This window comes from Myripristis murdjan, chromosome 15 (assembly GCF_902150065.1).
Source record: "Myripristis murdjan chromosome 15, fMyrMur1.1, whole genome shotgun sequence".
Classification (NCBI taxonomy): domain Eukaryota; kingdom Metazoa; phylum Chordata; class Actinopteri; order Holocentriformes; family Holocentridae; genus Myripristis; species Myripristis murdjan.
Genome location: NC_043994.1, coordinates 32,265,862 through 32,282,190, shown reverse-complemented (window position 1 = coordinate 32,282,190; position 16,329 = coordinate 32,265,862). Strand labels below are relative to the sequence as shown.

Below are 16,329 nucleotides of genomic sequence, written 5' to 3'. Positions count from 1 at the left end.
TCCTCTCTCTCTTCCTCTCTCTCTCTCTCTCTCTCTCTCTCTCCCTCTCTCTCTCTCTCTCTCCCTGTCTGTTGGTGTCCCTCTCTCTCCCTGTCTCTGTCGGTGTCTCTCGCCCACAGACAGCGTCCACACTCTGACCTGTGCGGTGATGCTGCTGAACACCGACCTACATGGCCATGTGAGTCTCCTCAGCATTTCTTTTGGCTGTCAGCGGAGGAGGGCGGGGCTTTCACTTGGATCAGGAAGCCCATATTTGGGCAGACGAGGCTGTGATGATTTGCGAGCTAAAGGCAAAAAATGATTCAGGGCCCCTCGCTTTGAAGCCTGAATAGATCAGTGTCGCTCCGAAACGTGAAGAACTCGCTCTCTGTTCCCCGGATCCACCCCGTGTTCTCCGGGCTTCACCCTGTGTTCCCCAGGGTCCACCCCGTGTTCCCCACGCTCCACCCCGTGTTCTCCGGGGTCCACCCCGTGTTCCCCACGCTCCACCCCATGTTCCCCAGGGTCCACCCTATGTTCCCCAGGGTCCTCCTATGTTCCCCAGGGTCCACCCCGTGTTCTCCGGGGTCCACCCCGTGTTCCCCACGCTCCACCCCGTATTCTCCGGGGTCCACCCCGTGTTCCCTGGCTCCACCCCATGTTCCCCACGCTCCACCACATGTTCCCTACGCTCCACCCCATGTTCCCCAGGGTCCACCCTATGTTCCCCAGGGTCCTCCTATGTTCCCCAGGGTCCACCCCGTGTTCCCCAGGGTCCACCCCGTGTTCCCCAGGGTCCATCTCATGTTCCCAGGGTTCACCCCATGTTCCCCCACGGTCCGTCCCATGTTCCCCAGCGTCTGTCCCATGTTCCCCAGGGTCTGTCCCATGTTTCCCGGGGTCCGCCCCATGTTCCCCGGGGTCCGCCCCATGTTCCCCAGGGTCCATCCCATGTTCCCCAGGGTCCGTCCCATGTTCCCCAGGGTCCACCCCATGTTCCCCGGGGTCCTCCTATGTTTCCCAGGGTCTGCTCCATGTTCTCCTGGGTCTGCCCTATGTTCCCTAGGTTCCTCTCGTGTTCCCCAGGGTCCACCCCATGTTCCCCAGGGTCCACCCCATGTTCCCCGGGGTCCTCCTATGTTTCCCAGGGTCTGCTCCATGTTCTCCTGGGTCTGCCCTATGTTCCCTAGGTTCCTCTCGTGTTCCCCAGGGTCCGTCCCATGTTGCCCAGGGTCCGTCCCATGTTCCCCAGGGTCCGTCCCATGTTGCCCAGGGTCCGTCCCATGTTCCCCAGGGTCCATCCCATGTTCCCCGGGGTCTGTCCCATGTTCCCCAGGGTCTGTCCCATGTTCCCCGGGGTCTGTCCCATGTTGCCTAGGGTCTGTCCCATGTTCCCCAGGGTCTGTCCCATGTTCCCCGTGTCCGTCCCATGTTCCCCAGGGTCTGTCCCATGTTCCCCAGGGTCTGTCCCATGTTCCCCGTGTCCGTCCCATGTTGCCCAGGGTCTGTCCCATGTTCCCCAGGGTCTGTCCCATGTTCCCCGTGTCCGTCCCATGTTCCCCGTGTCCGTCCCATGTTCCCCAGGGTCCGTCCCATGTTCCCCGGGGTCCGTCCCATGTTGCCCAGGGTCCGTCCCATGTTGCCCAGGGTCCGTCCCATGTTCCCCAGGGTCCGCCCCATGTTCCCCAGGTTCCTCTCGTGTTCCCGATGGTCCATCTCATGTTCCCGAGGGTCCACCCCATGTTCCTCAGCGTCCTTCCTCTCGTGTTCCTCAGGGTCCTCTCGTGTTCCCCAGGGTCCACCCTATGTTCTCCAGGGTCCGTCTCATGTCCCCCATGGTCCATCTCATGTTCCCCGGGGTCCGCCCCATGTTCCCCGGGGTCCACCCCAGGGTCCGTCCCATGTTCCTCAGGGCCCTCTCGTGTTCCTCAGGGCCCTCTCGTGTTCCTCAGGTTCCTCTTGTGTTCCCCATGGTCCGTCTCATGTTCCCCAGGGTTCATCGCATGTTTCCCATGGTCCCTCTCATGTTCCTGAGGGTCCACCCCATGTTCCCCAGGTTCCTCTCGTGTTCCCCAAGGTCCTATGTTCCCCAGGGTTCACCCCGTGTTCCCCAGGCTCCTGTGTTCCTCAGTTTCATTTCTTCAAACTGAGATAATCTGTGTTTCCTGGACAGAACATCGGGAAGAGGATGTCCTGCAGTCAGTTCATCTCCAACCTGGAGGGTCTGAACGAAGGAAAAGACTTTCCCAAAGAACTGCTCAAGGTCTGACTGCAATACACACACACACACACACACACACTCTCACACACACTCTCACACACACACACACACACACACACACACACACACACACACACACACACACACACAGGGACCCTTGGCTTGTGATTGTCAGACAGAAAAAAAGAGATGCATTAATTTCACATCTCATGACCACTGAGCTGAATAGAGAACGAGCGAGTGTGTGTGTGTGTGTGTGTGTGTGTGTGTGTGTGTGTGTGTGTGTGTGTGTGTGTGTGTGTGTGTGTGTGTGTGTGTGTGTGTGCGTCTCGGTCTCTCTCTCTCCCACTCTTTTGTTTTCATGTCTCGGTTTTCCATCTCAGCCTCTGGGCGATCAACATGAATCTGCATCAACTCTTCACCTCCATCAGCAGCTCTCTCTCTCTCTCTCTCCCTCTCTCTCTCTCTCCCCCTGTCTCTCTCCCTCTCTCTCTCTCTCTCTCCCCTGTCTCTCTCCCTCTCTCTCTCTCTCTGACTCTCTCTCTCCACTTTACATTCAGTGTTTTCTTGCCTTCAGCTCCTCTAGACTGTTACTGTGTGTGTGTGTGTGTGTGTGTGTGTGTTTTTGTGTGTGTGTGTGTGTGTGTGTGTGTGTGTGGGCAGCAGAGCAGTGAAGAAAGAACGCTGCTTCTGTATCACAGCAGAATCATGAAGTGCAGCATCACGCAGGTGGAAGAAAATCCTCCATCAGTTTATTATCCTGTTGATTTATTCTAATAAATATGACAACAATATGATGATCATATCAGTAACGAGTGTAAATGTATTGAAGAGCTGTGAGAATCTGAAGAAAAAATATGTATGATCATGCTACAGTATGAATTATTATACATGTATTGATTCAGAGCTGAAGCAGCTGATTAATCATTTAGCTGATCAACAGAAAAATCAAAGATTTTGATTATAATTTCTATCATGACTGAGTGATTTTCTTCAGTTTTGCTGCTGTGGGCTCGAATCTCTTCCCATCAGAATTTGACTTCATTTGCTGCCTTTTTACACTCAAACCGATGAGCTGAGAAAATAACTGATAGACCTTCGGACTGTGAAAATGATCATTCGTTCTGAGTATTGATCCGCCGCACCGTGATGGGATTTTTCCCGGCGCGCCATCTGGCAGCCGAGCAGAGGAAGTGTGCACGCTCTGGAAGATCTCCATGTGAGCGAGTCATGAAGCGTCGCATGCCAGAGATAATCCTCCCGCTCCAAAAACTACAGTAACCCTGAAAACCAGCCCGAAAAAGAAAATATTTTAACATGAATCTAAACATATAATTATAATGATTGCAAATATTTGATAAATGATACATTTTTCTAGAGTTTTTAAATAATTCTCTCTCTCTTTTAGCTCATCTCCGGCTCATTTTCTTGTAACCTTTTACTCATTTTCTTGCAAAGCTTGCTCGTCGTTTCTTTCCTTCCTGTGTTTTTTAAAGCGATCACGTCAGTTTGCTGCGGTTTGAAAGGGTTAAATGTTTGTGGAAGGCCCGTCACCGGAGCTACGCAGCAGCCAATCACGTTAATTATTATAGGAATTATATTGATTATATTATTTTATTAATTTGTTAGTTAAAGTCCTCCACATGAGTTTTCCTAAAAGCAGCAGCACTGTTGGCTTTTCAGGACTTTTTCAAACTGAAACGCTCCCTCCTCCTCCTCCTCCTCTTCCTCCTCCTCCTCCGCCAGGGAAAATAGTCCCTAAGCGGGGAAATGTTTTGCTTTCCACAGCCAATGATCTGATTTGACAGATGTTTTGTTGACATGGAAGATAAACAGACACAACATTCAACATCACCGTGATGATTCTTTCTTTAACGCTGTGAAATCTGTGGCTCCCCTCCATATTTAAACGCAACTTCCCATCATGCACCTGCTTCGCTTCCTGTGGAGACACACACTTCCTGCCGGTTCACGTTTCGTTCCTGCCTGCCGTGTGTGTGTGTGTGTGTGTGTGCGTGTGTGTGTGTGTCTGTGTGTGTCTGTGTGTGTGTCTAGGTGGACGATGTCTAGAGAGAGAGAGAACATACTGCTCTGTTCTCTGAGAGTGCGTGGACACACACACACACACACACACACACCTGATGAATAATTTTCATTTGTCACCAAGGATTAGTCAGATTTTTCCTTCAATTACCTCAGTATGACCTCTGTCCCACGCACACACACACACACACACACACACACACACACTGCAGCTGTTCACTAATGTGTGTGTGTGTGTGTGTAATCAGAGCAGTGGTTTTCAGCCCGTGGCTCGGGGTCTGACAGTGGACGGTGTGTGAGTCCACAGGAGACAAAGTGTGTGTTGATGTTCATACACACTGCGGCCTCAGCCTCTCAGAGGTGTGTGAGCGCCTCCACGCCGTCGGGACAGGAGGTGGTGATCTGAAAGAAAAAACAAAATCATGATTTTTTTTTTTTCAGGCAGGATTTCGATTCACGATCCGATCACGATTCGTCTTCATGTTGATATTTTTCAAGTCGCTCAGCCAAACTCTTGTCCTTATTTCAGAGAACATCACCTCACACAGACACAACCTGAAACAATAAGAGACTAGAAGTTACTTTATTGTAATTTATTTTAGTTTTTGTTTGATCGGCTGTTGAGCTGCAGTATTGTATTGTGATGCTTTTTTTCATGAATGATTTTTACATCTGTTCTTTAAATCCTGAAACAAAAATCACAATAAATCATAGTATTGTATTGCATTTCCCGTTGCTTAAATACTGAAATACCTGATGAGGATTGTTTTTGGGAAAATGACAAGATGATGACAGACGTGGGCGATCCACTCCAGGAAATCACTCGAGGAAATTACATGAAATTAAGCAACAGCCCCACCCGATTTTTTTAATTAATTAAGAAAAGAAAAAAGTAGTAGCCCCCAAAATGATGATTTTCTCTTGTAACATAATATTACGTATCGATCATTTTGTTGTATCCCTCTCTAAAAGTCTATTTTCCCCAAATTTCTTGTCTTTTTTCTTTTTTTTTTTTTAGCTAATTTCCATGTCATTTTTCACTTTTTTTTTTTTTTTTTTTTTTTCAAAATTTTCTGGCCATTTCTGACTGCGTTGCTCACTGCCTCCGTCCAGTTTTCAAAAGGTAAACATCTAATTCCATTTTCTGTGTTTACTCGGTTGTTTTTTCTTTCATGCTGTTTCCTGTTGAATCAGTTTTTATATTTTTGTCGGCTGGTTGGGAGCAGAGAGGCCGGCCGGCGGCGTCGGGCTGCAGGCGAGCATCAGCAGCTCGGGAGGGTGAGGGGCAAAATATTCTTTAAATGCTTCCAGAAAACAAACTTCAGGACTGAAGTGTGGAGCAGGAGTGATTTGTTGAAAGAATTTATTTTACTGTGGCTTTTACCAAAAAATCTATTGAAAAAAAAAAAAAGCTTTGTAATCAATCTCCTCATTTAGGGCATCAAACCTAAAATTCCTATCTGTTCCCCTTTGAAGCCTCTTGTGCTCGACCGAGAACCAAGAACATAAAATCAGCAATAAAACATGGAATAATGTCTAAAATAAAAAAAAAAATAAAAAAAAAATAAAAGCAATAAAATTGAAAGCCAAAGGTAAACACGCGTGTTTTGTTGCTGTCGGCTCTCAGACAGAAACGTGAGGGAGGCTGCCGAGCACAGAGTGTGTGTGTGTGTGTGTGTGTGTGTGTGTGTGTGTGTGTGTTTCTGAATATTTCCAGTGAAACGTCGAGTGTTTGCAGAGCTGGATGTTCCCCAGCAGCTCTGTGAAGCCAGCATGACTGACAGCTCTGAGAGGAGCAGGGGGCGGGACTTAGCTCCCAGACCAGCGCCGTGATTGGCTGCTCTGCGTGCTGAGAGAAATGCGCATTGAGAGAGCGAGGGAAAGACAGAGAGAGCGAGAGAGAGAGAGAGATGGAGAGAGAGAGTGCAAGAGAGAGAGGGAGAGAGAGAGCGAGAGCGAGAAAGAGAGAGAGAGAGAGAGAGAGAGAGAGAGAGAGAGAGAGAGAGAGAGAGAGAGCTGTGAAATCTCCACAACAGTTCAGACCCTCAGCAGCTCTGAGAGAGCAGCAAGAAGAGAGGAGGAGGAGGAGAAGAAGAACAAGAGGAAGAAAAGAGGAGAGGAGGAGGTGCTGCTGCTTCCTCCTGTGTTCACCTGAGAGAGGGATTCTCCTGCAGGAGGAAGAGGAGGAGGAGGAAGAGGAGGAGGAGGAGGACGACAAGCAAGTTGGAATCAGATCGACTCAGCAAGAGGAAATTCTCTCTTTTCTCTTTTTGTGTTGAACAGCAACAGGAGCGACTCTCTCTCTCTCTCTCTCTCTCTCTCTCTCTCTCTCTCTCCCTGTCGCTCTCTACCTCGCTCGTCCTTCCCTTCATCAGCAGTCAGGGTTTGTTGTGGCGTCTCAGGAGGAGCTGATCTGACGTCAGTTTTGGGTGCTCTCTCTCTCTCTCTGTCTGTCTGAGACTGTGTGGGTGGACTCGCTCGCCCTTGTCTGTTTTCGGACTTGTGTGTGTGTGTGTGTGTGTGTGTGTGTGTGTGTGTGTGCTGGTTCAGGTCGGCGTTGACGTTCAGTTTCTTCATCTGTAGTCCGGGGGATCCTCGGCCGAACGCAACAGCTTCCTCTCTGAGGAAGAAAAAAAAAAAAAACGGCAAAGCTGTGTGTGTGTTTAGTGTGCAGACAGTCGACAGGGGGGCAGAGTGTGTGTGTGTGTGTGAGTGTGTGTGTATGAGTGTGTGTGTGTGTGACAAAGCATTTGCAGGAGGACTGATGAACTGCGCATCACTGCTTCTGAATTTGAGGGATTGAAGTCAGTGAAGCACACACACACACACACACACACACACACACACACACACACAGTGAAGCACACACACACACACACACACACACACACACACACACACACACACACTGAGCTGGGTGTTTATCTGCTGCTCGACTCGTTTCTTCTCCAAGGGCAAGAAACGAACAGGAAGCTCCAGCTGGGTGCCGCCGCCAAAACGAACACGACTTCCATCTAAATATAAACAAACAAACAAACAAACAAACAAACAGACGTATCAGATGTCAGTGTGCAGCTGATCGATGTGATTTTCACTTCACACACACCGGCTTGGTTTTGCAGTTTTGTCTTTATGGTCCGTCTCGTCAGCAGAGCGAGGCGATGTGGAGGTTTCACCGCGATCCGGCGATCCGGACAGGCCATAAATGAGCAGACAGCGTTATTCCCAAGTCTGACTGACTGTTTGTCTGACTGACTGACTGACTGTCTGACTGACTGACTGACTGTCTGACTGACTGACTGACTGACTGTCTGACTGTCTGACTGACTGACTAACTGACCGCTGAGGGGGTCTGCGAGCAGCCGAGGCAGGTGCAGGAGGATTAGCGTCCGGATGAAGCAGCGAGGCTTTAATGCATAATGAATAGAGGAGGATCCATAATGCAGCAGGACGGCCGCTGAGGAGGAGGAGGAGGAGGAGGAGGAGGAGCAGGAGGAGCAGGAAACGCCGACCTCATGCTGATCAGCTCTGCCTGCAGCTGCTCGGTCCGTTTCCTGTGCACGTTCTCAGCCCAATAATCACTTTCTCATCTTCTAGCATCAGCTGGAGAAGGGAAGCGACTTCCTGTAATCTGAGAATATTCGAGACGTTCAGCTGATCTACTTAATTATTGAAACATTAATTAAGAGTTTTTAATTCCTCCTTGCTTTTACCTGAGCACGAGTGTATTTTATAATATCACTCCTGAATTATTATCCCTAAACTTACACTTAAACACTTCAACTATAAATAACATTAATTATTCCTGAAATGCTATACTGAGGCAACTTTGACTGACCCTTAATTAAGACAAAGATTGAAATTCTGAAGTATACGTTAATATTGTAGCGTCATTTATCATCAAGTAAATTAAGGGGTTAAATCTTATAAATTGGTGTTTGTGATTTTGAATCCGAGCAGAAGAGTCTCGTCGGCTGTGAAAACTGTCAGATTGACTCGTGAATTTTCTGTTTCTGTGTCTTAGTGAAAGACGTGACTCACCTGCTGTGCTGTGAAAGTGTTGTGCTCCAAAACGCTGCTTAAAAATCAGTTTAATCAGTAATAATCAATAATCAATATTTCTGAGATGTTTGCGCTCGTGTGTCGGTGAGTAGTTTAGTTTTAGATTTCCTCTCGGCGAGCTGCTGGGCGTTCGGGTCAGGAAATCGTCTTTTCTCTCTCGTCTGTCTCTCTGCTCTAAACTGTTTCATCAAACAGAAGCCATAAAAAAATCTCATTTTTGGACAAATACTGGATGAGCCTGTCGAGACTCTTCTTCTGTCTCCGTCGCTTCTCCCACGTTTTTCTCGTCTGGATCCCCGGGTTCTGGTTTTGTTTTCCTACAAAGAGACTGGAACCGTTCCAGCTGGGTTAAAGACTCGGGACGTTCCCTCCCGGTTCCTCTGAGCTCTCCTCCTGGCTGGCTCGCCACCATGATCGGCGTCAACAGCATCCACTCGACGGGCCGCATGCGCTCGCGCTCCCTCTGCTCGGTGCGAAGTGGGCGGGACTTGAGGGTGACGGACCCGTTCCGCTATCCCAGAGCCCCTCGCTCCCGGTCCCTCAAACCGCTGGCCTTCCCCGACCTGCTGGGAAAGACCCAGGACGGACAGAACCACCCGCAGGCCCGCAAGAAGAAGGTAGAACCCTGCAGAACGCACACGTAAACATGTAGTCAGGCCCTCTGCACGGAGGTGGAACCCTGCAGAACACAGACACACACGTTATGAGGAAATTATAGACAGGAGCAAAGTGACGATTTAATTTGTTGTGTCACTGATTCTTGGAAATTTGGATAAAACAGGCTTTAATTTTGAAAAAAAAAAAAAGTGCGTTAAATTACAAAATCTGAAGGTATATCATTATAGGCCAAGGTCTTGGCTGTTCAGTAATGTGCCGGTGCAACCTCCTCATTTTGCATTTTTTTCATAAAATAGGTTTTTCCAGTTATTAGGCTACTTTGTTTTTGTCAACACCGTCACCGTAATGTTTTTTTTTTTAATTTGAAAAACATATTTTTGTATTAAAGAAACTATTACTTTAATAACTCAACAGCACCAAAGAAACATATTGTAAGCATATTCATTTAAAACAAATATAACTGCCTCTGACGGTGGTGACACTAATCTGACGGTGGTGACAGTCGCCTCATTAAAACATACATTTCCAAAATTTATACCACTCAAGTCAATGGCTTCTTGCTTAACAACTTTATTTAACTATTTGGTACAAAAAATAAGAATCCTGAGCTCTGTTATAAGCATTTTTCAGACTTCAGTCATCACCGTCAGACAGAAAACCTGACGGTGGTGACGTCTGACGGTGGAGACAAAAACCTGCTCTTTCACATGATCAGCATGAGTTGTTCACATTAGCCAGCTTGTTTCCCCCCTGTTGCTGCCTGCATCAGACCTCTTCTTAAAAAGTATACATTTATTCCATAATCTAATTTAATATTTTTTATACAGAAGTGACGGTGTTGACATGTTATGGTTGTGACAGTAGCAGTGTCCCAAAATATGAAGAGATTTAAGAGAAAATAGCAAACTTCCAGGAGCCTGAGCGGTCTTGAAGCATGCAGTAGAGCTGAAGGTTTGAAAAGGGCTCCTCAGGAATGTAATTGACCTTGTAGTTTTTTTTATTATTATTTTTTAAATAAATATCTGACGTTGGTGACGAATATCTGGGACACATTTTGAGCAACCACAAAATAAAAGTAAATATTGTTCAAAACCCATCGTTTGTAGTTTTTAATACATATTATGATGTACTCTTTCATGTGGTAAAGATATTATTCAATGAAATTATTACTTTTTGTTGTTTTAATCAAGTTGAAATGATTATCTCCTATCCGAGGACAACTGGTTTTGTAGGCCATGGGCCAACATATAATCATTACATTAATACAAATTAAAAATAAACCTATAAAAGAACCTTACAAATGTGCAAAGGACCCCCTGATTATGCCCTTGATTCTTTTTATTCATTAAAATGTTGTAAATTTCCAGCAGAAATAGCATTTTTCTTAGTGGGACATGATTTATCCAAATTCCCAAGAATCAGTGGTGTATTTCTGTTAAAGTTTGATCATTTGGTTGTAATCAGTAACGTGACCGAGGCTGTTAGCATGCTCTGCTGCTCGCAGGTCAGAGTGTGACGTTGGACTGCAGCTAAAACTGAACCAGGGGTTTCCAAAGTGTTGGTCCGGGGGCCCCCAGGGGTCCTTGAGGGGCTTCCATGGGGTCCTCAGCAAAATGAGGAATAGTTTCTGTGTCCGTTCGGTTCACAACAGTTGCTCGGACAAACAGCCGAGAACAAGCAGAAACATCAGATATGTGCTAACGTGCTGAAGGCGTGTAGAACAGAAATGAGCAGAACCTGCAGTCCTGTGATTTGGCCGGTTTCCCCCCGAGCTGTCCGTCTCCCTGCGGCGGGGGCGTGCATGTTTTCAGATGGTGGAGAATCATTTGGCACAAAACACATTCACACTCAGTCATTTTCAAAGCAGGCGAATCTGCTCAGGACTCTGCGAGGGCTCGGCGATTTGAACGTGTCGGAGATGAATTTGAGTGAACTGGCCCTTTAAGGAGGTCTTTAATTTCTTTTCTTTGCTTTCTGTTGGAGATTTTTTTTTTTTTTTTGTGCAGCCTCATTCCTCTCTTTGACTGATTGGTCAAACTAGAACAGAAGAACGCCAAGGGTCCCCCAGTACACACACACACACACACACACACACACACACACACACACACACACACACACACACACCTGTCTGACCCTGTGTGTCTCCTGCAGGCTCTGTACAGCTCCATCAAGAACGAGAAGCTGCAGTGGACCATGTGAGTTTTCTGTCACTGTAACACTAATGCACGTGTGTGTGTGTGTGTGTGTGTGTGTGTGTGTGTGTGTGTGTGTAAGTGTTCATGCTTGGTCTCTACATTTCTATATGCATGCATGTACACTGCATGTACAGTATCCAGTCTGTGTGTGTGTGTGTGTGTGTGTGTGTTTGAGCCTCCCTGCTGCCCTGACACCCTATTTAAACCTCTGTTGCCATGGTTACCATTCCCTGCTTTCCTCACTGTAATTACAGGTCACCGTCCCAACGCCCATGCTTAACTGTGGACACACACACACACACACACACACACACACACACACACACACACACACACACATCTTGTATGCAGATGTAAGCTTTCTCATCTCATGTTCAGCCTGTTTCACTCCCAGTTTCTCTCTTTGCCTTATTTCTGTTTCTCTCTTCTCTCTCTCTCTGTCTCTCTCTCTGTCTCTCTGTCTCTGTCTCTCTCTCTCTCTCTATTCTCTCTCTCTCTCTGTCTCTCTCTCTGTCTCTCTCTCTCTCTCTCTCTCTCCCCACAGTTTATCAGTTTGTTTCTCTGAAGAGATAATGTGATGTGATGTGATGATGTGTTGAGATGAGATAGCGATAACTGATAAAGAAACGATGATGTCGTGATGAGATGAAGATATCAGATGTGTTGAGATAAGATCAGATCCTATGAGGATTATAGAATAGAACAGAATAGAACAGAATAGAATAGAATAGAATAGAATAGAATTTTGTTATGGGGCTGAAGCAGGAAAATCCTCTCCTCACCATAAAGGATGAAAACGTCGTATCAGTCTCCTCTGGTCCCAGCAGACAGACAGACGTTTTCGAACCTGAAAAACCAGTCCCAGTCAGAGTCGGCAGCACTGGGATTAAGTCGGGCTGGTCGGGTTATTGAGCGATAGTTAAACTGTGTTTAATCCTAACGTGAATTCCAGTTTGAGTGATTTTTGGGGGTGGAAACACTGCAGGCGTAATATTTTCTATTTTCTGTGAAATGGACAGATGTTACGCAGCACCTGGTAAAGCCAGGCTGAATCAGGTGTGCTCTCTGGCATGTAAACTGGGGATGAATGTTATGATAAAAAAATTTTAATTAATTTTATAAATATTGTGATATATGTCACAGTTTTAGTGGGAATTATCATTTGTGCCTCATATTTTTCATTTTCAGTGAAAAAGCTGTTAAAACATGTTTTCTTACATCTGGAAAACACAATTTCTAGTCCCTGGCGTCTCTGTGGCAACATCATATTTTATTTACAACGTTTGTGACATTTTACCTTTACCAAAAAAATACAGCTCCTGCGATTTGCATGCTGCATTTGGCAATATTGTGATTTTGATGATATTTGGATTAATATTTGAGCCCTGAACAGGAGTATGAGCAGAGCGGTTGTGAACAGATTAATTGTGTGATTCAGATTAAGGCCAGCAGTCTGTGCAGCCGCAGCCGCAGAGGAGCGCAGACAAATGCAGTTTGTGGCTTAAATGAATTGCAGCAGGAACAACAGACATCGTAGACGTGTTTGTTTGTCAGGTTTGGGCCCCGAGGGGAGCAGCTCCGGCTCGGATACACGGAGCTTTTCTCTCCACAGCTGCTCTGGGAAGGTCATCCAATGTCTTCTGCTGGCGGCTGAATGTCCTCCTGCGGCGCCTCCGTCCCGGCCAGCGCCGCTTTATTTGCCAACATCAAACGTCCGCATCAGACGGAGATATTAAACACATGGATGCTCTCTCAGCCGAGCCGTCCCCCCGCAGCCGAAGTCAGCCAAAGAAAACATGGCTCGACTGAAACCTGATCCAAAAAGCAGGTTTCAGCCCATTAAATCATTTTAACCGAATTATTTCATTCTGATGTAACGGTCAGTATGATGGCCTGTGTCGATACTGGCTCTTTTGGCGTGGGTCAAAGTTTCTGAAATCCTCCTCCTCCTCCTCAGACATGTCTCTCGCCCGCTGAGGCTCAGCTCGCAGGTCAGCAGCCACATCATAATCTCAATCTGCGTCTGAATCTTATGCATCAAAGTAACAGCTGCACTCGCTCAGTCGGTGTCGCCGTCTTAAGCGAACCTTCAGCGTTCCCCGCGCGCGTTTCAGCGAATCACGACACAGTCCACCGCTCACGTGTCTCGCATCATCTAAAACACGCTCACGTCGCATCCGGCACGCAAAAACACACGAGGCGTGCATGCAGCACCTCCCTCCTGGATTAACCTGGATTAACCTGTTGGCAGGTAGAGGAGCTCCAGCCAGTGTCAGTCTGTGTCAGACACGAGCAGTGAGGCGACGAAATGAAATAATGAAATTAGATGAAGTGAGACACTGAGGTGGTGACGACATAATGACCATTTGAGATTAGACAATAAGTGAGGATGAGGCAGAGATTAAATAGACCGGATTATAAAAAAATGGTGAGACGGGATAACAAAAACAAGATGAGATATGATGTTGAGATGGGAGCAGCACAATGATGATGGAACGATGATGAGATGGAGGTGAAATAATGTCACGAGGTCAAATGATGAAATGATGAGACGAGATAATGAGATGAACGGATTACAGTGTAATGACCACCTGAGATTAGATGAGTGATGATGAGCAGAAATTAGAGATGAATTATGTTGAGATGAGATCACGGTAAGTAACAATGACATAACGAGATGAAACGAGATATTTGTTGAGACAGTTGAGATGAAATGATGAGATGTGAGAAATGAGAGCAAACAATGTGATGAGATGATGAAATGAGATATTAGAGATTAGATATAGAGATTAGATACTAAGTGAAGAGATATTAAGAGAAATTAGAGTTGAGATGGTAAAATGAGGTGAGATGAAATGAGACAATATAAATATGAGTGACAAGTGAAAGAGATGAGTGGTGATGACATGATATTACATTAGTCCAGTCATTTTATGACTCAAGGTCAAACAAATTGCAACAGAAACAAACTCAATTGATTTTGTATCCTCAGTCTGTCCTGAGTGAGCGAAAAAAGCCCTGAAGAATCCCACTGGGGGAAAGTTTCAAAAAAGACCAAAATATAGCCCATTCAAACGCCTATTAACTTTTTTTCTCATGTGAATAGGGTAAAAATTTTAACCTTTAGGTATCACCATGAAAGTTGCTGAGTTGATTACTTACCTTAAGACAAATAAAAAATGTATTGCAAGTTTGTTGAAATTGTTTATTGACATGAGCAAATGGTGCATATTTGAATTATGTACACACAAATTTGCATAAATGCTACAACAGATATAAACCTTGGGTATAGCCAGGTGAAAATCTCATAATCAATCCTGTTGACATGTAACAGTCAAATACTAAACATTAAGATCTGAATGGAACCCATTTAGGCTACCAATGAACATTAAGGAAGAAGGAACTTCAAACCAGTCTTTAGCAATTATCTTTGCAGCATGTCATAACTGCTCCACTAAGGTGGTAGCAATCTTGAAAAATGGCAGCCATTTTGAAATTTCTAAGTGGTTACTTGTCAAGTGACCCATGGAGACAGCTCATCCCAATTTTCATGCTAGTATCATAAGAAGACCACTTTATATGCCCTCTGTAGTAAAGCTGTGGAGTTTATGCAAATTTATGCAAATTAGCTCATGTTACTAAACAATTTCAAAAAACTTGCAATACATTTTTTATTTGTCTTAAGGTAAGTAATCAACTCAGCAATTTTCATGGTGATACCTAAAGGTTAAAATTTTTACCCTATTCACATGAGGAAAAAAGTTAATAGGCGTTTGAATGGGCTGTATTTTGGTCTTTTTTGAAACTTTCCCCCAGTGGGATTCTTCAGGGCTTTTTTTCCCCTCACTCAGGACAAACTGAGGATACAAAATCAACTGAGTTTGTTTCTGTTGCAATTTGTTTGACGTTGACCCCTTATTTGGCTTAAAATTACTGGACTACATGAGATGAGATGGGATGGGATTATAATCTGAGCTGAAGCATCACTCAGAAAACAGAGCGGGTTTCCAGCCGGACGGCTCGGCTCACCCGTCTGTCCTCTTCCTCTCTCAGCGATGAGGAGGAGTTGAGGAAGTCCATGTCGGAGCTGGCCGACGTCCGGACAGACTCCGCCTCCCACACCATGAAGCGGCTGGGGAGCGGAGGGAACCCGCTGGTGGGCGTGGCCCAGCAGTCCGACGCCGAGCTCTACAAGAACGGCTTCCTGGTCCGCAAAGTCCACGCCGACCCGGACGGGAAGAGAAGTCAGTGCCATTTTTCTGTCTGATGATTTTTACTTGTTTATTTCTTCATCCTGAAGCGTCCCTCGCTGCTTCCCTCTATAATAATAATAATAATAATAATACATTTTATTTGTTATGACGCCTTTCATGGCACTCAAGGTCGCCTTACAGTAAAAATAAATACAGAATACAGCAACGACAGAAAAAAACACAGCATAAGAAAACATAATAGAAAAATACTTAATTAGACATTGTGACTCCCACCCCACAATATAAACTACAACAACTATTAATTCACACTTGCAGACCCATGTTTGATCACTACCACTGTTGGTCATGTCTTTTACATTATATTAAAAAAAAAATTTAAAAATGGAACAATGTGTAATCTCCCACAATGCTTTGTGTCCCGCAGCCCCGCGGGGGAAGAGAGGGTGGAAGTCGTTCTACGCCATGCTGAAGGGTCTGGTCCTCTACCTGCAGAAGGTAAACAGCTGAGCTCCTCCTGTGTGTGCAGGTCGGTCCAGGTGTGCTCACAGCTGGCCGGCAACATGGCCGACAGCACAAATCAACTTAAACACAAACCTGTTTTTTTTTTTTTTTTGTTCTGAGGCTCTTGTTCTGTACAAGTGGAACATTTATATCCAAACTCTCTGCTATTTTTAACCCTGTGCGTCCCAGATCACTTCTACACATCTGAAAAAAAAAAAAAAATCACCACAACTGGGTCATATATGGTTAGAATTAGACAGCAGATATTATTTTGGTGGCTGGGACAGAAGCAGCCGAGCAGGAAGAGACGTACCTGGTTTCCATGACGACCAGCACGTCTCATTAATAACACAACATCACCGGGACCCACAAGGAAAACCTGATTTCATAAAAAACACCCCACCGAGTGTACGTCGTTTTTGTATTTAATATTTCTGTTCCCCTCTCCAGACTGCAGCAGAGGCTTCAGTGAACCTTTGAAAGCCTCTTCCCT

The 16,329-nt window shown here is 45.8% G+C and overlaps 1 protein-coding gene across 4 annotated transcripts in view; it reads left to right on the top strand.

Moving 5' to 3' along the window:
* LOC115373017 (PH and SEC7 domain-containing protein 1-like) overlaps positions 1 to 16,329 on the top strand; it is a 75,589-nt gene that overhangs the window by 49,719 nt on the left and 9,541 nt on the right. For all 4 annotated transcript variants that reach the window (XM_030071223.1, XM_030071222.1, XM_030071221.1 and 1 more), the window contains exons 11-15: positions 120 to 178; positions 2,153 to 2,242; positions 11,078 to 11,121; positions 15,175 to 15,365; positions 15,760 to 15,830. In XM_030071223.1, the coding sequence (XP_029927083.1) occupies positions 120 to 178; positions 2,153 to 2,242; positions 11,078 to 11,121; positions 15,175 to 15,365; positions 15,760 to 15,830 (455 nt within the window). The remainder of the gene's footprint in view (positions 1 to 119; positions 179 to 2,152; positions 2,243 to 11,077; positions 11,122 to 15,174; positions 15,366 to 15,759; positions 15,831 to 16,329) is intronic.